At 36.4% G+C, this 23,560-nt stretch overlaps 1 protein-coding gene across 1 annotated transcript in view; it reads right to left on the bottom strand.

The window, feature by feature from the left end:
• Positions 1-23,560, bottom strand: part of baiap2l1b (BAR/IMD domain containing adaptor protein 2 like 1b) — a 72,438-nt gene that overhangs the window by 25,549 nt on the left and 23,329 nt on the right. Inside the window, exons 4-6 of the mRNA XM_079874055.1 lie at positions 22,877-22,938; positions 15,764-15,835; positions 13,564-13,698 (exon numbers count right to left, since the gene is read on the bottom strand). Of these exons, the coding sequence (XP_079730181.1) occupies positions 13,564-13,698; positions 15,764-15,835; positions 22,877-22,938 (269 nt within the window). The remainder of the gene's footprint in view (positions 1-13,563; positions 13,699-15,763; positions 15,836-22,876; positions 22,939-23,560) is intronic.

The raw sequence follows: 23,560 nt of genomic DNA, 5'->3' as shown, positions 1-23,560 counted from the left end.
TGCAAATTACAAATGAAAATCTTTGACAGACACAGATAGTAAAATAAGCTCTCATTTATATATTCAAGATATCTGAAATATCTTGAGACTTCGACATAGACAGCAGGAAAAATGAGCTCAGATTAATTGATTAATTGTTCAGTTATGATGTTCTAAGCAAAAAAAAAAAAAAAAAAAAAAAAAAAAAAAATTTAAAAAAATGTATATGCAAATATATATAAATATAATGTATATTCAAATTTTGTCAAAACAAAACCGTTTTAAAAAATGGTTAAAAAACATTTTCATTAAATCATATCTTCAGATATATATTTTTTGGAATATTTGACAAATGTTGATATTAAAAGTTTACAGTTTGTACCTGAATCTTTGTTGTTTTTCATAGTGTGATTTTTGAGGAATTGAATCCAATTAGGGTCAATTTGACCCGAACCATAAGGGGAGTACACAGAATTCCAACATAACACAAGGGTTAAGATGTATACATCCCATGAAAGCTGAATAAATAAGCTTTCCATTGGTGTATGGTTTGTCAGGATAGGACAATATTTTCTGGAATAATAATATCTGGAATCGGAGGATGCAAAAAAAATCGAAACATCGCCTTTAAAGTTGTCCATTTATGTTGGCGATTGTGCTGCATTCACTCACAAAAATACATGTTTTATATATTTACGGTAGGAAATTTACAAAATATCTTCATGGAACATGATCTTTACTTATATCCTAATGATTTTTGGCATAAAAGAAAAAACGATAATTTTGACCCATATAATGTATTGTTGGCTATTGCCACAAATATACCCGTGCGACTTGACTGGTTTTGTGATCCAGGGTCACATATGGTCTCAGTTGTCAGCAATCATGACGTAATTGTTCTTTCTAAGAGGCATGACAACTACAGACTGAAAGTTGACGTTTAAATGAGCACAAGCGTGACTGCGGCTGATTTTCAGTGAATAAAGACTCGAATGTTGGTCTGTTCTTCACACAAACTAACTATGAGTGTGGTTTTCTTACGCCGCACATGTAAAGTATGTAGCCTGTGGAGGCTGTTCGGTGCAGGCGTATTCACATGAACACACCCTCATGATGGCATAATGCAGGTGACGTGAGAGAGCATTCATCTCACAATGGGTTTCATCAGATCTCCACTCCTCAGAGATGACACAGAGATCTCTCACTGATGAATGAAAGCCACATCCCTCCCCTCCTCCAACTCCACTGCTTGTCATAGAAAAAAAAAAAAAGAGATTTTGCTTTGGTTTGTTGTTACTAGTCACGATGATTTTGCTTTCACTCATCTTTGTCATGTTTTGCCTGTGTGTGTGTGTGTGTGTGTGTGTGTGTGTGTGTCTCTCTTTCTTAACCACTTCATCTCCATAGAGCTACAGTACTTTTTGGACATCATGTTTGGGCATCTCTCCCAAAATTATAAAGACATCTGAAGCATCTTGTGACTTTATTCTTTTAAATTTAAATGTTGACTGCAATATGCAAATTAAGAAAATATGCAAATTAGGTACTGTAAATAGGAATATATTTGCATTTTATATCAAGTGGGTAGACGCCACAGAAAATGTATTTTTTAAACAAAAAAAAAGGACATTCATAAATTACATAAAAAGCATAAACTGCAATGTAAAAATATTTTTTATTCAGCAAGGATGCATTAAATTGATCAAAAGCGACAGTAAAAAAAATTAAAGTTAGGTTGCGTTCTTAAGATTTTGAACTTTCCATTCATCAAAGAATCATGAATAAGAATGATCACAATAATGAGGCTGCACAACCATTTTCAACATTGATAATAAGAAGAAATGATTCTTGATTATTATATCATCATATCTGAATGATTTCTGAAGGATCATGTGACACTGAAGACTGGAGTAATGATGCTGAAAATTCAGCTTTGATCACAGAATTACTTTTATGAAACTAAACTAAACTAGCTATTATGAAACATGATATAACATTTAGTATGAGCAAAAGGTCTTTGAAAGACACCAGACCAATGTTAAAACAGTGGGAGGCGGTGACATTTAACTACACAGATCAAATATTTCTAAAGTCCATAGGCTGATGTTTTGTGAAAGTTTGCAAGACGAAGCTGAAAATATAGCGGAAAGTCAAAATCATCATTTATGTTTGTGATAACTTCATTCATTCATCAGGTGACTCAAGGTCAAGTATTCTACACAAAACCGTAAACACCACAGTCCCAACTCACAGCCGGGGACCGTAATCTACACGCTACACCTGCCACGACATTTCCTGTCTGCATTAAACCTTTGGATCAATTGTTAATGAAGAGGAAGGGCCAGCCTTTTATTCTGTTGTTATTCAAGCACAGGTATGGCTATAAATGGCGAATGAAAACAATAAAGGCTAGTGGTGCAGGAAGAGGCAGTGTGGGCAACCCCTCCTAATCAAGGGAAAGGCCTGAGGTCCTTACAGCTGATCTTAATCCACTTCCTCCTCTGTGCGCCAACATTTTCCAGTCACTGTGAATCATGTCTGCTTAAACAGGCCACCGCCATCCACAAATAAACCATACACTGGACAGCAGGGCAGAGTAGGAACGGTCAGAAAGTTGTCCGACAATCAACTAGTCTTGATTTTTCTTAGCTTTAGCTTCAATATTTTTAATGGAGATTCTTTAAATTGGATCAAATTAGAGAAGCATTCAGAAAAACTCAAAGGCAGGGTTTTAAAAATGAAATTATAAAACGGATAGTTCTGATCCTTGATTCTGATTGGTTGAGCCGCGTTCGAAGCCGTTGTAAATCACATTAGTATCACTGCGCAACTGCAGTTTGTGATTCTTTGTTGCTGCATGTGTTGCTTAGCAACCTCTTTTGAACTACATTGCTTGGCGGAGGAATACATGTGTTATAACGTTATATTTTTTGTTGCTGGTGTTTACTTTATGAATAAAATAAATATTAAAATGAATATTTTTATGCCGTGCCTAACAACGCCCCTTAGCGGTTCTAAATCAACTGTAAAACACGGCTTCAAGAAGCTTATTGCTTAATTTAGGACCTGCACAAATATTAATTAGTAGTCTCTAGGTGGTCTGGTTGAGGAGGAGATAGAAGTGCAAGATTGGTGCGCACAGACGCACAGAACAGAAATCATGAGTTAACAATCGCAATTTGTCCGGTGGAAAATTGCTCTAAAAAAAAAAAACCTAAAACTTATAAAATGATTTCACATTTCAGCCTTTGAACCATTTAAAAAAAAAAAAGGGATGAATCAAAATGATTATATTTATATTCATTTAAAGCATTATTTCATCTATCTTATGATTAGTTTTTTTAGAATGCACACTGGCTTCTTTTCAATCCACCAGCTGAATGAAAATGCAAGTCTCTATTACAGCAGGTGAAACAGCAGAAATATAAATAATATTATTAACTTTGTTAATGAAATCTATGAGGAAAAATGTTCTTCAACGACCTTTTTTTTCCATGACTAAGTCATTAAACGATAATTGGGACTATATTAACAGTATCATTGACGAAAAATATGAGACTAAAATGTAGTTAAAAAAAATAACTTGTCAGATGTCAAGAGTTTAAATCCCCCAATCAGAGCTTTTGAGTAAAAAGGATACATTTTCTGCCCTTTGTTTTACTTAATTTTTGCGATCTGGCAACCATACACATGCACCCTCTCTACACTGCGGAAGAAGCGTCAAGTAAGCTGGAGTTCAGCGATCTCCACTGAGATCTTCTGCTTAAATGAAAGTGTCGTTCAGTCAGTCTGTGTGTGCTGTCACGAGCCGCTTGTGCTGTTTGTGCGACTAAATCTGCCATCAAACCTGCTCAGTGACGAACTGTGATAAACACAAACATGGATCTCGACTAGGCCAGTGTATTGTTTGTGAATGTGTTTGCTGAATAAATGTAGTTTACGTAACCTCTGTGTGACAATACAGTGTTCTTTTGCTGTTGTTTTAAAAGAAAAACATTTTTGGAATTACTGGAATTATTATTAGGAATTTTTACTGTTTTCCAGTTTTCATAATGTAGAGAGTATGTTAATTTATATGATAAATAGCCTATAATAAATTAGAAAACTAGATGAAATCAAGTCATGTCGTTGGTCGAATAAAGCATGCGTATGAGTTGACCTTCTCTTGATTTGTGCTTATAGGTTAAAGTGCAATACGTCCGATGAAATGTAAAGATACATTTCTCAAATGACAACAATCGTTGCATCTATAATTTTCAGCAAAATAATCACGATCTATTAGCCTATCAAGACAAAGAAAGGGGAAAACCCCATGGCAATTATTAGTATTAAAATGTTTAATTAAATTAATAAAGAAATATCTTACTATTGCAGTGATACATACTATTGTACTGTAAAATAAATGAGTATTTAATAATCATCAAAATAAAAATATATTATAATACAATGTTATAATAAAAGTTATTGTTATTATTATTATTATTATTGTTAATAATTAGTATCATCATTATTATTTTATTTTACAGAGTTACAAAACTAACATTAATTTTTGTCTTAATTTCATTGCTTTCAGACGTTAAACTATTTTTATTTTTACTTTTATTTTGGTGGAAAACCGAAAGAAGACGTAATGCTTCTCTTTGTTGACAACAGATTTATTTTATGACAACTATTCTCATTACGAAGATGATTGGCACATGTTGCTTTCCCAACTGCAAATTATAAGCGACACATACAGTACAGCACTTGCAGAGTAGCATTCACTGTGAAGCGAAACTGAAAATGAATGAATGCTCCAGAAACGTGCAGCGTGTCAGACAATACTTTTGTATAATTACATCACAACATCACTAAGCCATATCACATTCTCACAACCATGCATTGTCAAAATTCATTAAAAAAAAAAAGTTACTGGGCAACTGCTGAGTGACAACGTTTCAATTACTCAATGTGCTTTGAACCCTGGCTAACATGCTAACAGCATCCTGCAGATGGCGCTGTGAGTTGTATTAGAAAACATAGCATTTTGTAATTTATTTAGCAATTAAGGCCATTTCACAATTTCAATCATCATACAGTAACCACAAGGGGTGGGAATCTCTAGGCACCTCACGATTCGATTCGATTCGATTACGATTCAGGGGGCTGCGATGCTAAAGCGATTATCGATGCATCTTTTTGTGTGTGTGTGACTACTTGGTACTTTTAAAGCAAAGTATTTGTAATAGGGCTGGGCGATAAAACGATAACGATATGTATCGCGATAGACACGTAATCAATATCAATAAAAAATGCGTTCGATAAAACGTTCGATAATTTTTTTTTTTCCGTCGGAAGAAACCAGCAAAGCAAGTTTGCTTGAACAAAGGCACTCACTCTCTAGTAACTAGATAAAACAGGAAAAGTCAGCTCGCCTGACTTAAAGTCTGACCGTAGTCAGACCAATGTCGTCTGCAGATTATGCAAGACCGTCGCTGTTCTAGCGTGTGCGTTTCTCAGCGCATACATGTGAAGCTCACATGCACTAAAAGCCTGTCTACCAGCGCCTGAATACTAAGTTATCTTTCGAGTCTTATTTTGCTAATACTGTTATATACACACAAGGTTTACATAAACTAGTCGGATATGTCTAAAGTGAAAGCAAACTTGAGAAAATTTAGAGAAAATCTGCTTGTCAAATGCGTGTATAACAGACGCGTCGCGCGCAGCTCTTAAAGAGACAGTAGTAATAGTAAACACGCTGCCGCTTGTCCTTAAAAGGATAGTTCACCCAAAAATAAAAATTATCTCATTATTTACGCACTCTAATGTTGTTCCAAACCTGTATTAATTGCCTTCTAATATTTTCTAATATTAATATTTTGAAGAATGTGGGTATCCAAACAGTAGCTGGTCCCCATTGACTTCCATAGGAGAAAAATATACTATGGAAGTCACTGGGGTACATCAACTGTTGGTCATTCTTCCAAATAACTTTTATTTTCAACAGAAGAAAGAAACTTATTCGAGTTTAAAACAACGTGAGAGAGTAAATTATGAAAATTAGAATTTTTAGGAGAACTATACCTTTAATGTTAATAAAACAACAAAATGTAAAGAGAAAATCACTCACTGCTCTTGACTAATAACTTTATTAATAGCTTTAATAAGTATCAATGTATAATTTATATAAAATAGAAAGAAATAGATTAATAGAATTTATAGAAAGAAATCGTAATATTATATTTTTGCCATATCGCCCACCCCTTTATAAAGCATTTCTTACGTATTCTTTAATTTTGCACCTTAATGTTAAGAGATAATTGTTAAGTGTTCATTGTGATTTTAGACTTTTGAGTTTTCCATGGTCGTGTTGACATTTCTGCCTTTATAACTGATGGGATTATAATCAGAGGTAGGTTAAGTTTAAAATAAAAAAATCTTTAAATGTAATATATTTGTCTCCTGGACTGGTCCTTATTTTAAATATGTTATAAAAAAATTCAATAATTATCGATATCGACCGATATGAAACACTTATATCGTGATACAGTTTTCAGCCATATCGCCCAGCCCTAATTTGTAATGACCCGTAAAGAATTTACTTCCAATATCTTTTATTATTAAAACAAATGGAAGTGATTTGGCAAGTCAACTGTAAGGCTACATTTGCCAGCGTATGTCCCAACATTGCAAAGAACCAACAGGAAAAGAGATGTGTGCCTGTACTAGCAGCAAACTTCAGCATATTCTGAATCTATAGCATTTAATAATAGACTTCTAATCACCATCCTCCTGTTATGTGCAATGAGCAATATAATCCTTTAGACAAAAAAAACAACAAAAAAAAAAAACATTTTGCTGTAGCAAAATCACAAACGGCTTTCGTTAAAAAATTATGAACCAGCAGCTCTCACACAAACAATGCTTGTGGACTTGCGCATATTCTGAATAATTAGTAACATATAAAGCTGCTCTTATACACAACTAAATAATAAAGAGTTATGCATTGAAATTGTTGCTGTATACCACAATCAAAAACAGCTTATACAAAAAAAGTAAATGAACATCTGCAGAGAGCACAGTCAAAATGTAACTTTTTGTGACTGGCATTGCACTGACACACACACTGAGACTGTGGAGGGCCGTACAGTAAACCTACGTATAACAGATCGGTTTACAGCATATTGATGTGAAAACTGAACTATACAGAAAGCAGCTCTCATACAAAAATGAAATTATGCCAATTTTCCATACGTTAGCTTTTAACGAAGAGGGTGCCGTTCGGATTTCGCGCTCAGCCATCGTGTGTCTCTGTTATGCGTACGCCACAGACTGTCTGGGAACTGCACGTCCGCGCTTCAGAGTTCCGTCAATATAACTTTATTAGAAAGAAAAAAAAAACATTTAGAAAATCGATTTTTTTACATTTGTGAATCGATTCAGAATCGTCCGTGTCCACATCGTGATGCATCCAAGAATCTAATTGTTCCCCCATCCCTAATAATCACCAACAAACCCCCCCTCACCCACCATTTTTTCTTGGATTTACACAATGTTTACATTTTTACAATTTACGTGGTCATACTCAGGTGTGCCACACACGTCCTGAAAAGTGAAGCCAAAGCATTTCGATCACCCCCAGCTGGCTGGATGCAGTATAGGTCATAAACCCACCCATTCCATGTAAACAAATGGTCGGGTCAGAGGTCACTCTTCCGCCGAACTAGACTCGCGTACGGCCATTACCGGAAGTCGGTGATTATAGTTTTTAAAGTTATAAATATAGATATTTTTCTTACAAATGCATCGCTTTGCTTCAGAAGGCCTTTATTAACCCAATGGAGTCGTATGGGTTACTTTTATGATGGATGGATGCACTTTATTGAGCTACAAAAACTCAGGTACCGTTCACTCCCATTATAAAGCTTTGATATTACTCCGATTGTGTTTGGCTGAAAGTAGTAAGTCATATACACCTAGGATGGCTTGAGGGTGAGTAAATTACAGGATTTTTTTTTTTCGGTGTACTAACCCTTTAAGACTTTTAAAAGACCCATGGGAAAGGCCTATTCACACTGCACAGACAGAATTACACAGTGTTTCCTAAAGACAAACTAGTTGACTAGTCAATTTTAAAAATATATAGTTCTGAGTGTGAAGTGGGCAGATTTAAAAACACACTGAGGACACATGAGGGCCTTTCCCTTACATATGTGCATTGTGTGTCTGGCTATAGTGTGCACACACACACAAACACACAACAATCTGGTCAGCTCAGATAACAGCTGCATTTTCTGCAACATTACAGACCAACACACACACACACACACACACAGAGTTAAAAGCACCAGCGTATCTGTCCAAGCGAACACGTCCCAGAGAGCTGTGATGATCCGTGGGAGATGGACGGGGCGTATGTGTGCTATTTGTCTTGTTTATCATCACAGACCCGTGATAAAGTCGGTTGCTATGGACACCTTCATTCTCCCCCCCATGGAGGAAGGTAAAAGAAACAGAGGACATGCCACACACGGCGGAGAAGACATTAAAACACACCATTCCTGCCGAAACGGGCAGACTTCGAAAAGACAGATGCCCACGGATCACCACAGATCTTTTCCAAAACCTAGTGAGCGGCCGTGCTGCCTTTATAACCATCATGAAACGGATTTGAACAACAAGACGCCACACAAATGCGTCTGACATTAGTATGCTGATATATAAACAATATGATGCTCTGATAGGCATAAAAATACATAGTCAACATACAAACATTGGGCAAACTAGTCTGTTCAAAAATGTTTTTATTTTTTTATTAATACTTTTATAGGTTTCCTACTCTTTTTCAGAGATAATTTTCCAGGATATTTCATTATGACAGGAATAAAAGATTAGGATCACAGATTCACAGCCTAAAGTAATATATTCCAGAAGTCCGAAAGTGATTGTTATTACTAATATTTATTAAAAATAGACTAAAAGTGATAGATGATAGATAAATGAAAATTCTGTCTCACCCTCAAGATGTTCCAAACCTGTATGCATTTCTTTCTTCTGTTGAACATAAAAGATATTTTAAAGAATGTTGGTAATTAAACATAAAAATTAAAATAAAAACTGTCTGGTTACCAACATTCTTCAAAATATCTTCTTTTGTGTTCAACAGAAGAAAGAAACTTGAACATTTTCATGACAAAATGTCCATTTCACGGGGAACTATCCCTTTAAAAACGTAGTTTATGTTTTAATTCAGTTTTAATTTACTATATATAATTGACAGTATATTCAGTGGTTGCACACTTCACTGTCTTTTCTTTTTTGGAAAGTGCACTTTCTATTTTTCATCTTAAATTATGTTATAGCACATATTATATTATATTTATAAACTATTTAATAAAATGATCCCAAACAATCATTAGTAATAATCAAGTGAACTGTTATAAACAAACAAGAATTGCATTAAATCACAATTGCATAAATATTGCTATGAGTTTAATGTTTTAAAATAATTACAATATTGAATAGTAAAAAGGATAGATACTTTTAAAATTACCACCAGTAGGTGGCAGCAAAAGAGGCAGGAGTTATTCTTACAAACGATTAATTTGAAACGCTTATGTATTTACGAACTAAGCAATTAACGGTCTGTATGAACAGATCATTGAATCACTTTCTTAAACGATTCGTTCAAAAACGCAAAAACAAAACCTTACTGTATGCTGGTAAAAAAAAACATTATGCTTTTTGTACGTGAAACGGACAATATTTAGTCTAAAATGGAAGTTACTTCTTGTTTAGGGAACTGCTGCAGAAATTCAATATCACATTTGCACTCATGCTTTTATTAAGTTTATACAAGTAGCTTACTATGACGTAGATGATGAATATAGCACCGACACCCCTAATCTGAAACAGGACTGAGCTAAAGTCTTTGCCAAGGCTTCGTGCTTCTGTTTAGCACACTAGTCTGAATGAATCGCTGAACGTGTGATTTCGACTTCCCATATCGTCTCTGCTGTCGAGGTCAGGAGAGGCTGATTACAAGGAACATGGGAGCGGTAAAATGTCAGGATGACGATGATGTGCTGTCTGGAACAAGCAAAGGGAAAGAGGCATGTCTCTTATCACAGACACCGGCGTCACCGGCACATCCATCCATCATCGGCAGAGAGAGAGAGAGAGAGAGAGAGAGAGAGAGAGAGAGAGAGAGAGAGAGAGAGAGAGAGAGAGAGAGAGAGACAGTAAACTCCACGGTGAGGTGAGACATTAGCCATCAGGGTGCGGACACACAGAGCAAAGTAATTAATTTCTGCAGGCTACCCTGACGAACAGACTGTGCAGAGAGTCAGAGCTCAGGGCGGATGAATAAACACGCCTGCCGTTTACAGATCAGAAGATTAGGGTCAGATTTCACGTACAGCTGTTTTGCTAGTGGACTTTATTCATCCAGGGGATGGATCCATCCTCCACCGCTACGGTCAGAGAGTTTATGGAGGTGGTTGTGTTTGTGTGAGGTTTCACCCTCGTTCAAGATAACGGCTCCTTCATGAGCATGTTGCATATGAACACAAGTCTGCATCTGATAATGTGGCAGGGTGTGGGTTTGCAGCATGCTGCTATAATTAAAATAGATCTATAAAATAGACAGTTCCTGTCCTGTCTGTTGATTGGTCAGTTCAGCATTCCAGATAAGGCTGACACCTTGAATACATGTAAAAATATTAACTAATAATAACAACTAAAGCCCTATTCGGACGGGACTAGTTTACCATGGAGAGGTGGGGTAAAGTAATAATTACCAGAGCTTCTCTGTGATTTTAGTCCCGTCTGAATGTGCCATCTCAGTAATCATTATGGACAATGCCAGTAAAGATTACGGCGACTTTTATCTTCAGTAAAAAGGTCTGGAAAAATGACCTCAGGTAATACTAATCCCGTGCGAATAGACCCGCTGTAAATATGTATGTAAATATTTCGTGTTTAAAAGTAGTTTTCCGTGAGTTTTTCCACGTATGGAGACGCTTGAAAAAGCATTGTTGCGTTCAAGACGCTGGGACGAGTCTGTGGCAAAACTTTTCCACACACCATTTAGATCAGAAAGAAGATCGAAAGCACTTGTTAGAGGCACGAAACATCTTTTAGCGTTAGGTAAGTGCCTATTACCAACACAATCCAATCTGAAGTTAATTAATACATCGTTCGACCGGACATAACCGTTTTATATATATAAAAATAGGTTCTATGTGTTTGCACACGTGATATCAGGAAGCAACGTAATACACACATGACGACAGGAGGGTGACGGCGGTGTGTAAATCGAGTTACTCTCCCACTTCTGCTAGTTTTACTGAGATTTCTTATCCCGTGTGAATTGGCCATTAGTATTACAGACGTCCTGTGGTAAAATCACATTACTATATCTACCCTTGTAAAGTTAATCCCGTCCGAATAGGGCTTAAGTCAGTACTTCAATGCTACATGCCATTATTGCTACATGGAAGTTTTTCCATGCAAACATTCAATTCTGAACAAAAAACTAGTTCGAGCAATGAGTGGCATATGACATCATAATAGACAGTGGTAGATACACCAGTGTTTCCCAAGTTGTCAGGTGTGCTATGGAAAATGATCAAATTCCAAAAATTAAGAAAAAATAAACGCTACAAATAAGATTATATCATTGGTGTTGGGCCGAAACCTTGTAACTCTATATTTAGTCATTTTTGTTTAATAAAATGAATGCTATTGGTCACCCTTTAATCTGTTTTACAAATATATAACCAATAAAAAGCATTTAAAAGAGGTTGTGACTAAACCTTGCAACTCCACTGGCTCCTCAAACAATCTCATAACTCCACCCGCCTCTATCGTGAATGAAGTGCAGCACAGTTTGGAGATCTCCGCTTGTTTGCAAAAACTGATATTTGAGTAAGTACAATGTTTTCTTTACTCATGAAACACTATGTCAATAAAGGCTAAAGCTTTTTGTATTTGCAGAGCGGAGAATAGTCTTAGTCCGGTGTTAAATATCCTGTGCATAGTGCTTCATCTTTTGTATCATTTTGATTATGAGATTTCAAAAACAACTGAGTGCCCATATACTGTAGCTACAATAAACTTCATATCCTGTAAGTTGATGAAAACGTAATGTGCACTGATTGCCTCAGTTCCAGTGACAGACAAAATATCTCTATCATTCGCTGGTCAAAAACCTCGTAACGCCATTTGAGCTTGATCTTCAGAAAATTTTGATATTATAATGACACATAAAAAAGTAACACATAAAAAGTGTCTGACCATATATAAAGCCACAATACCAACTCTCTTTTTTTTGGTTTGATTTGTTGGTTTATCATCACCAACACCATAGGTACCTGTATGACCTTATTTTGTTCCTACCTGACTTAAGTTTCACATTAAATGTGAGTACTACTTTTAATAAAATATCTAGTTTTAATATGCCATTTGAAGTAATACAGCTATGTGCAATTTTGCTTTATATGTGTATATAGAGGTGTGCTGTGGGATTTTTTGCTTATCAAAACAGTGCCATGGCAAAAAACAAACAAAAAAAAAAAGGTGGGAAACAACTTTACTTTTATAGTGTAAAACATAATTGTGATTAGATTCTGATAAAACGATGACTGTGATTTAATTAAAAAAAAAAAAAAATCCTGGTTTGATGTGCCTGTTTGTAGGGCTGCAGAATTTGGCCAAAATTTTATAATAATAATTACAATAATAATTATTTTATTTTACATTTTAAAACTGTAAAATTACAATAGTAATATTTATGGCTGTCATAATTACTTTTGGTTACCCGTTTACGTTAACTAACCAACTGTGTTTACAACAATACTTCTCTAGACGGGCAGTTTGACCATGAAGTGCGTTTGACCATCGCTTGAACACCGAATTGATTCCTTACTTGCGCTTGAATGGACACATACACACAACATTATGCCAAAATACCCGTCTCTGCAAGTATTCTCACGGTTATGTCATAAGTGAATATTTGAGAAAGAAACCGGATGTGTGTCAGTATATTGTGTCCGTGCATTCGGTCTTAAAGTGACAGCAGCCTAATATTCCTGCTGTTGTCTGTTATTAATAAAAAAAATATATAAAAAAAAGCATCATCATCATCATCATCCACTATATTCGAGAGAAAAGAAGATAGTGAGGAGAGCAGTCAGGAGGAAAGTGATGCCGACAGCTTGTAGGATAAGTGTGCCGCGTAAAGTGTGAGTACCAAGCAGCATCTCCAGGTGCTCCCTTGAGAACCAGACCAAAAAAAGTTATGTCCCCTGCTTATAATGACCGTTAAATGAAAGAAAACAGTTTTTTTGTTTGAATAAATATTTTATACCGTTTGTTTGTTTTATTCAAATTTCAATAATCAAAAGCATGTCAATCAATTTAATAACTGATTGTGGGTTCGATTAACAACTTATTTCTATTATTACTGATTTATTAAACTTTTAAAGAATACTAGAGTCCTATGAATTTTTTGTCAGTAATACTTATCTGTGGATTTGAAAAATAAAAACAAATGTGTGTGTATATAGTAACGCATGTATGTGCTATTAAAAGCACACATACCTCGTTCTCTTTACTCTCATACTTCGAAGCGTTCTTTCCTTGACTTTTCCTCCTGAGTTTCTTCAGGTCTGACTGCGATCTCTCCAGCGAGTCCTGCTTCATCTTGTGTTCGGTCTGGTATCTCTTAAACGTGGCCTGTGGACAGACAGTATTGGAAAAGTGTCACTCAGGGACAGGGAGACGTGTCCACACACGCATGGTGTGTCAGCGCAAAGATGAGTTTGATTGACTTCTGCTCTAGATGCAGACAGGAGACAAATAGTGTGACATGAGCCGGTCTGATTTTCATTCCCATCTCTCATTCCCAAGAAAATGCAGTTTTTAGGCACATTTCCCAAGCGTCTGCAAATTATCATAAGTGGAAACCAGCACTGGGAATGTGACAAAGCGTGACAGTAGCCGTGGTGAAAATAATCAAACTTTTCCTGTTACCAGCTATGTTTTCCAACTACCAGCATGACACACTATATCAGTGTTTTTAGGTCACACTGTATTGCACACACAGCATTATAACAGAGAATGCAGAGGCACTAGTCAAATGCAAACATGCTTTCGCCTCTGCCTCTCTAGCATTGGTAAGTACAATTCATGCAAGCAAATTAGGCCAGAAAAAAGTAACACTTTACATATTCATTTCCTACAAGTGCTTCTCAAAGACCCTGCATGGCTTTTCATCACAATCTTTGTTGTTAAAAAAAGTTAATACTGTTGTTTACTACTAGGTTTTCAATCTAGTTTGAATAAATTAGGGTGTTTTCAGCATTAACAAGTTGTATTTTGCACAAGTTGTTTAAGTTTTATGAGGTCAAGGCAACTGACACTGTTTTTGTGGCATTTGCTGTAAAAACTGCTCTGATTTAAAAAAAAAAAAAAAAAAAAATACAAAAAAAACTTTAAATTGAAATGGTATTTTCCCTTTCAGTAGCGAAACTGAGTTACTTTAAGTCTAAAGTCAGCTACTTTCAAGTACTGTGTGAGCCTTCAGGACATTTTAGGTCTTTTGTTAGTAGAAAACTTTTCAAACCATCAGTTTTAACTATATATTTATGTCTGTCATATGTCTGCTTTTAAATGTAGTTTAATTTATTAGCTGCATTTAGTGTAAATACACTACTGTTAAATTGTTTGGGGTCGTCCATGAGGGGCTGCCGCATTTACTTTCATTTTGTTTATGATTATAGTGTTTGAACGTTCGCCGGTTCCCCCATCCTTCTTCCCTGAACAACAAACCTCAATATAATTGTCAATGTTGAAAACATTTGTGCTGCTTTATATTTTAGTGGAAACCATCTTTACTGTTACTTTTGATCAATTGAATGCATTCTTGATGAATAAAAGTATCAATTTCTTTAAAGGGGTGGTTGAATATGATTTCACTTTTCTAACTTTAGTTAGTGTGTAATGTTGCTATTTGAGCATAAACAACATCTACAAAGTTACAATGCTCAAAGTTAAAATCACTTTTTAAGGACTACAACAAACGGCTGGTAGGGACTACATGACACCCTAAAATTTACATAAACCCCGCCCCCGGAAACGCGATTTATAGACTATCAAGACAGAATATGCTAATCAATGACTAGAAGATAACTACACATAAGCTACATCAATTCATCAACTAACCATTCAGAAATGTTGTCTGCATGTTGTCACTTCTTGAGTCTCTCCATCTTTCTGACTTCGGTTTGAACATAAAAGGCTAAAAGTTTTTGAAATTTTCAGTGCATGTCTTTGTGAGGTAAAAGGACACAAGCTGTTGAAGCTCTGCCCCCTGTGCCGGGAGCAGCGGCTCATTTGCATTTAAAGGAACAGACACAAAAACGGTGTGTTTTTGCTCACCCTCAAAAAGTGACAACTTTAACATGCTATATAAAAATATCTGTGGGGTATTTTGAGCTAAAACTTCACATGCACACTCTGGGGACATCCGAGACTTATTTTACATCTTGTGAAAAGGGCATTATACCACCCCTTTAAAAAAAACAAAAACACTTTTGAACAGGAGTGAAAATCTGTTCAAATCAAAAACTGTTGTTGCAAACGGAGATTTTGTGCCATAGAAATACGTTAGTAAAGAAATTATATTATTTGATAGCTACTAAATTAAAAACAACCTTTACCCTTAAAATAGCTTCAATGTAGTTAGTTTTTGTCAATATTTCAAGTAGCTTCCCTATCAATGATCAATATGGCAGCTCACCGTCATGTATTTCACATCCATGTCTGTCTTCCTCTCCAACTCTGAAATAACCTCCCGATGAAACCGTCTGAACTGTAGAGAAAGAGAAAGATATGAATGATGAATGATTATGGTAATGAATGATAATGATTGGGTGTGAGATGTGTGCTGGTGAGATGCCTACATTGATAAAACACACACACACACACACACACACACACACACACACACACACACACACACACACACACACACACACACACACACACACACAAAACTAGGGGTGTGCGATTTTGACAAAAAAGGATATCTCAATATTTTCTGGGATTTTTTATATTTCTCGATAACGAAAATTAGACGATATTTTGTTGAGTGTGTTTAGTGTGCTGGTAACTTGGCAGGTTTAGGACTGACTCCTGAAGTTTTTGATATTCTTCATATGTGGTCAGTTCGTAGCAATGACAGAAATTAAATTTTCATTTATTATGTTAAATTATTAAAATTTTGCAATATTACAACCGCGTATACTAAATGAGGCAAGGGTGTAGAGTTACATTCAAGTTATTTTAAAGGTATGAAGAAATTTTGGTGATCAAAGATGAGTTTAAAGGGATGAAATTATTGACTACAGGGGGACTTTAACTTTATCATATGATATAAACATAGCCTAAAAGACAAAATACTCAATTTTACTGCATTTTAATAGATTAAATCATGCAGTGAGAGTGTGCACTCTAAAATGTGCACATGCAGATTAACCTAAATCAAAAAGGCAAGATCAAGCAGTGTGTGCGTGGAGTCTAGGTGTGTTTTTGCAAAGTGAGGGACATACTCAATAATGTCAGACTGCACATTGTTTAAAAACAACAATTATGATATTATCGCAGACGATATACATCCCACACCCCTAACAAACACACACACACAGAAAATGAGACAACTGGGTGAGTCGGCAGGCAGTTTACTGTTGTTGTATAAGCTAAAGTGCTTACAGAGGAGATGAGTCACAGACAAACAGAGGGATACCCACACACACACACACACACACACACGCACGCACACATCAACCTAATGAAGAGCGCTTGCATCAACACATCATGATGGCTTCAAGTGCGCCCGCCCACCCCTCTCCCTCCTTTCTGCTCCACTAATCTGTTTTTACCCCTCTTTAAAAACAGAATCCTACACTCCTACACTTCCTGACACTGACACGTCTTCATTAATGCATGTCTTCATTCAGAAAAATGCTTCATTTGTTACGAGTGGAATCACTGTTGTGTTTTAGATGCGTCTGCCCTACATTCAAGACATTCTCCTTTCATCATTGCACTCTTCTACAGGAGTATTTTTAGATTCTGCTTACTATGCAACACAGTAGCCTGTAGATCTGACGTAGAAATGCACCTGTAAATGTCATGAGTAAGGCTGCAACTAACGATTATTGTTCAATCGTTCATTTTACAGATTAATCAACTAACCTATCAATTGTTTTTCAACCGATTAATCTAACCATACATCAACGGATTATTTTCTGATTAGACGATTAACCCTCAGGTTTAGAGATGCACCGAAATTTCGGCTGATGAAAATTTTCGGCCGAAAATGGCATTTTCTGTTTTTGGCCGAAAGAGAAAAAAGGCAGGAAATATAAGCCGAAAATATGCCACGCCGCCCCTCCGTGTTCAGCGACAAGGTTTCACTCTTGCTCAGCATGTTTTGCAACTTCTAAGCGCGTTCTGCTGTGTGTATTTAATAGCTAGATAATAATAGCTTTGTAGGACTACTTTAGTTTATTTTGTCAAAAAATACATCTGTTAAATCTGATTCTGCTGCATAGAACTGAATGAAAAATATATTGATATTAATACATTAATATTTAATATTATTTTAATATAAGCCTATTTCTGTCCAATTTTTGTGTTACTTGAAATAAAAGTGTGGTTATTTAATTTAACTGGCTTGATTTTTTTATTATTATTGAATTTAATTAAAAAAATAATAATAATACAATTATAAAAATAAATAAAAAAGGCAGAAAATATAAGCCGCCCCTCAGTGTTCACTGTTCAGCTCTCAGCTTTCATTCTCGCACATCATTTTTTGTAACTTTGCGAGTGGCTCCACTTCTGAAGATGCACAACTTTGAAGCGACTCTGGCCGAGTAGACTGGCACCCAGTTTGCTATGCTCAGTTTCCAATTTTCCATTTTTGTACTTTGCCGCTGTGAAGCTACCCTCTCGTTCACTGCTCAGCTCCCCACTATCTGCTCAAAAAGCTCTGATAATAATAGCCTTCTAGGACTATACTTTATTTTGAAAATTGGTCAAAATAAATAACACTGTTAAATCTGATTCGGTTGCATAGAACTAAATGAAGAAGAATATATTGATATTTAATATTATTTTAATATATTTTCTGTCCAATTTTGGTGTGTTACTTTAGGCCATCCTTAAAAATATTCTTGTTTGCCGTAACCCGACCGACCCAGTCAATTTAGGTCCGACCCAATAAATTTTTTTTTTCCCTTTTAGTCCGACCGACTTGCCGATTGTAAACTTGCGTTAAGACCGACCGATTTTTTTTTTTTACTCTTCAAACAACTAATACAAATGCAATAAAATGATATTAATTGTATTTTATTGTGAATAAATAGGCCTACATAGGCTACAAACGTAGGCTACGCTCTTTCTTTTAAATAAAAACCTGTGGTGTCATCTAGGCTATGATTATAAGGGCTGTGTAGGCTGTAGGCCTATGCGAAATGAAAGCGAAATCGCGACACTCAGATCAACGAAAAATATGTTTTAGTAGGCTAATTCTATGAATTACACTGCGCAAACCAAAAGTAGGCTATTATACCCACCGGATGAAGAGCATAATTTATAGCCTATTCATTTTATTTTATTTTTCGTGTTCGCATTTATGAGGAAGAAACAATGTTACGGACGTGACCGCTCTGAAAGCGGCAATTAAAACTTCACAGAGATCTCAAACAGGCATTTAAAACACCAAATATTAAGAATGGGCATATTAAGCAAAATAAAATTCGATGATTGATCGAAAATTGTATCTCTCCCCCCACATGCTCACCGGCAACGCTCCGACAGTAAATTTCTCTGTAGGCTACTGTCTAGGCCTGTGTTGTCATTAAAAAACTATTTAGTTTCATATTCATGTTTAAATAAAATAATATTTATTTTTTAAATTTCATGTTGATTATATGAAAAGTGAATAGCATGAATAAGATAAGATGATCCCGAAAATATCGGAAGACAAATGGAGTGGGCAGACATGATTTTAACCACTTCATTAAGTTTGTTTTTGTAGAAAGTCTGTCTTTAAAGTGAATTTCGTTTTGAATTAATTGTATCTTAATTTTGATCAATGTTTCATCAACCAATTTCCTGTATTTAATAAGAGGTAGGCTAAATAAGGCAATATAAATTCAGGACACGGAGTCGCCGGCGCGTGAACTGGAGCTGGTCTCTTAAATGAACCGAAACTCAGCGTATAAGCTACTTGCCTCACAGACCTGAGACATATATATAGGCCTTTATATAAAAAAGCATGAAATGTACACTTTTAAACAAAACAATTCAAAACGAAAGAAAACAGACTGCTCTCTGCTTATGTAATGAAATGTGCATTTCTCTCTGGCGCGTTCACTAGGCTACTGCGAAGATCGCGTCAGCATCGTCAACTTCATCTTTGACACAGAAAACACTTGTTTATTAATAAACAATTGAAATGTCTCCTTGATATATTTGACATACTAATAATCATCACTTTTCCCAATTCTGACAGCTTAGGCGCGTTGGCAGCGCTCCCGTTACATGAATAGGCCTATAATATTACCGCTATAATATTATTCTTTGGTGTTCAGTTTATACAGGTTTTCTAATTGTTATTTAATATATATATATATACTTGGCACGAAGTTCTGGAAAACTGTCAGTGAAGTCCCGATATGCAAATTTGACCAAAATTGTACATTTTTTTTTTTTACATCGAATCTCGAAAAAAAAAAAATAGACCGACCAACCGACCTTTTTTTTTTTTTTTTTTTGCTGTTACGGCAAACCAAGATATTTTTAAGGATGGCCTTAAATAAAGAAGGTTGCTTGTATTTTTTTAATTCAGAATCAATAAAAGTATTTAATCGACATCATCGGTTACCTCGTATCCCCCTAATAAGGAGAAATCATCATGAAGCACATCTGTCAGTGTTGATAAAAAGTAAGTTGTCAGATAAAGTTGGCCGATAAAAGTAATTATCTGTGCAACTGGACATTAGTATAAAAGCAGCCAATGATCAGAGCCCTGTCAATCAACATGGGATAGAAAAGGGCGTCAGATGCTCAAAATCTCAAGAAGGGAAGAAAATGTCTCTATCTTGGGTGAATATGGCAGCAGATTTGTAATTTGAAGCATGGTAAACAAAGCGCATTCAAATTTTGAATAAATTATACACAAAGCAGCAATGCAACAATATCAGAACGCACCCATCCCGTTATAGTCACTGAAGCCGTCACTGCAGATTAAGTTTCACACAACAGTTTGAGTCCTGTGGTTCACAGACTTCTGGACTCTCACGAATGCCCCCGGTAAAATCAGTCAAGCTGACTACACTAGACAGTCTATGGTGGGTTTAGTTGTGTCACATAACTAGCAGTAAGCAGTGCACTGAATGCATTTGTGGTTTACATTTGTCATATACCAATGAATATTTCAGCTGGTCTGATGTAATGTTATAGAGAATAGAACTATTATGTAGCAAAAACAAATGCTATGTTAGGTTTTCTCTTTCAGGTCACCTACTGTCATGACAGAGCAACCGTTTGATAAGAATCTCACTAAGAAAGGTAGATCATGTTCAGAGCAGCTGCTTGAATTAACATCCGAGACAATGAGACTTGTATCTTGCATTTGAAACCTTTTTAAAACCTGAAAGCTTCAGTGCGCATTCATTGTTATGCGATGGAAAAGAACGACCAGCACATCATTCAAAATGTCTACTTTTGTTTTACATGGAAGAAGGTCTTGAATGACATGATGGTTAGTAAATGACGTTTCAATAATTTAAACTTTAATAATGTAACCCTAATTGAGATGCTCTTTCAACCCTCTTTATGTTTGTGCCAGAAAAAAAAAAAAAAAAAAAAAAAAAAACAGTGGTGATTAAATTATAAACTATTTTCATTTAATTATAACAGCCATTCAACAAAGTGGGCCCTAACACAAGGGCCTCAACTAAGACTTGTGTTCTTATATCTGAATAAAAGCCTGATCATCACATAAATTTGACCATTTCTCTTCAGAAGACTTGGATTAGACCACTCAATTAATACAGATTAATTGTATCATGTCTCTATGAACTTTTTGAAGCTTTGAAATTTTGGTTTCATGGACTTTTTGAGCAATGTTGCTGGGCAATCTTGCCGGGCGATTGTTGCTTGGGCACTTTCCCATTGAAAATGGGCAATAAATGTCTATCTGGATAATTTAGATCAGTCGTGGGCCTGTGTCTCATCTGGTTGCCCGTTGACGGCAACATTGCCCAGCAACATTGCTCAAAAAGTTGCCCTGTGTACCATCACCTTTACGGATGGACAAAATTAATAAGAGAATATTAAAAATATCTTAATTTGTGTTCCAAAGAGTCTTATTGGGTTTTCAACGACATGAGAGAGAGAGAGAGTAATTGATGACAATTTCATTTTTGGATGAACTAACCCTTTAGGTCATAATATGTACTACACTAAATGTACTAAAATGTATATTAACACTGTAGGCCCTATTTTAACGATCTAAGCACATGGTCTAAAGCGCATGGCACAAGTCCACTTAGGGTGTGTCCGAATCGACTTTTGATAGTTTAACGACGGGAAAAATGGTCGGCGCGCCCGGCGCATGGTCTAAAAGGGTTGTCCCTATTCTCTTAATGAGTAATGGGTGTGTTTTGGGATTTACGTGAGTTAAACCAATCAGAGTCTCATCTCCCATTCCCTTTGAATGCCAGTTGCGCTCGCACCATGACTGATTCACTATTTGCATGACGGAATTTGATAGTGGAAAGACCGAAGCCGTCTCCAGAGCGCAAACAGAACTGCTCGAGCACGAGGTAAAAGTGCTCAAGCAGAACACCTACGGGACAAGCCGGATTCCACCATATCTTTATGTAAACAATAATAATATTTTACATTGTAATCCTTTTTTTTTTTTATATATATATATTTGCCATGTTTGTGTTGCTGCTGCGTCCATGTGTGTTTAATAAGCAGAATGTACGCGCGTTGTGGACCCGCCTATAGGCGCACTTTACTAACGCGCTCTTTAAATAACAAAAAAATAAATATTGCGCCATTGACTTTAGACCAGGTTTCAGTTGGTCAATGGCGCAGTCTATTTCTGTTGCCTCAAAATAGAAATGCGCCAACAATTCGCCAAAACACACCTTGTTTTCAGACCAGCATGCCCATGGGCGCACAAATGGCCGCAAATGCATTTGCCATTTAAACAACTTGGCGCAGGATGTGAAAATGATAACTGCGTCAGGCTGAAACTAGCAAAAAACACTTGCGTCGCGCTTGGCGCTGCATTGCGCCGGGTGTAAGATAGGGCCCTCAGTGACCAATTAGTAGATTTATAATATTTTCAGTTTCCAAGCAATTCTTTGTCAGGCATTTAGGAATGTTAACGGGTTATCAGATTTGTGAGAATGATATCAGATTTGACTGATGAGGAAGAAAGAGCTGTTCAAACACGGCCTGTCTTCTGTTGTGTGGCCTGTTTTTGAGTCAGCAGTTGCTCTAGCAGGATCGTCCGTGTCATCATCAGGCGCTGGGCTCAGGTGCATCAACAGGCATGTTTAAACCTGCTCTGATAAAAAAAATAAAACCACAACCTAAAACACAGTAGGTGTGTCCACTCGTTCCTGGAGTTTACACAAATATGACTGTCTGCACGTCAACAGGAATGAGGTTTATGGGAAATGGGAAATGGGATGTTTGATATGAGGTTAAATTGCAGATGGCAATCGTTTGTTTGGGTGAGTCCGAACATGTGTTCGGTCAGCCAAGAATGTGTTTACAGCAAGGAAACAAAACAAACACACACTTAACAGGACACACTCACGTTCTCCTCCAGTTCTACATTGACTTTCCGGTGGACGTCTGAGATCTCCATCAGGACGACCCCTAAGGAGAGAGAAAAACACTTATCAGCCTCTCCAACACCAACACAAAGGCCATTAATACATCCATTGTTTTTTAATATAATAATCCTCAGTATTCCCCAGTCTAATAAACCCCCTCAGCCTTGTTTTCCAAGAACAGTCCTCCCTCGGAGCAGCTACTGTAATTAAAACACGCTGTGCCGGCACGGATATTTCTCCCAGCATGCTCTTTCCCGCTGTAATCAAATGGGGATTAAAATGCAAAACCTACGGCATAAATCAGAGCACTTTATATAAAGGATCCACCCACCACACACTTACTCAACACTTATTTAAGAGGCAATTCTTAAGCATCCTTAAGAAATGGATTTGATGGTCGGACGGAGCGACAGACAGCGAGCTCTTGCAGAGACAGAATTTTCTCTGACATCTGCGAAGAGATTTTATCCCTGCCCTGGGGACTGATTCGTGTAGATGTGGAAGAAGATAAAAACAAGTGTTTTCCATAGAAACAATTATACAGTCTCTCTCTTCCGTCACATGACTTCTTGGGTCAATCTCTCACAGTACTAAACACAACATGTGAACTATTGTCAGCAGATAGTGAGGCAAAGACAAAACAACACGAGCTGAGAATGCTGTGA

The sequence above is a fragment of the Squalius cephalus genome (genome assembly GCF_949319135.1).
Source record: "Squalius cephalus genome assembly, chromosome: 1".
Taxonomy (NCBI): Eukaryota; Metazoa; Chordata; class Actinopteri; order Cypriniformes; family Leuciscidae; genus Squalius; species Squalius cephalus.
The sequence above is the reverse complement of the archived record's forward strand: the minus strand, read 5'-3'. Positions and strand labels throughout refer to the sequence as shown.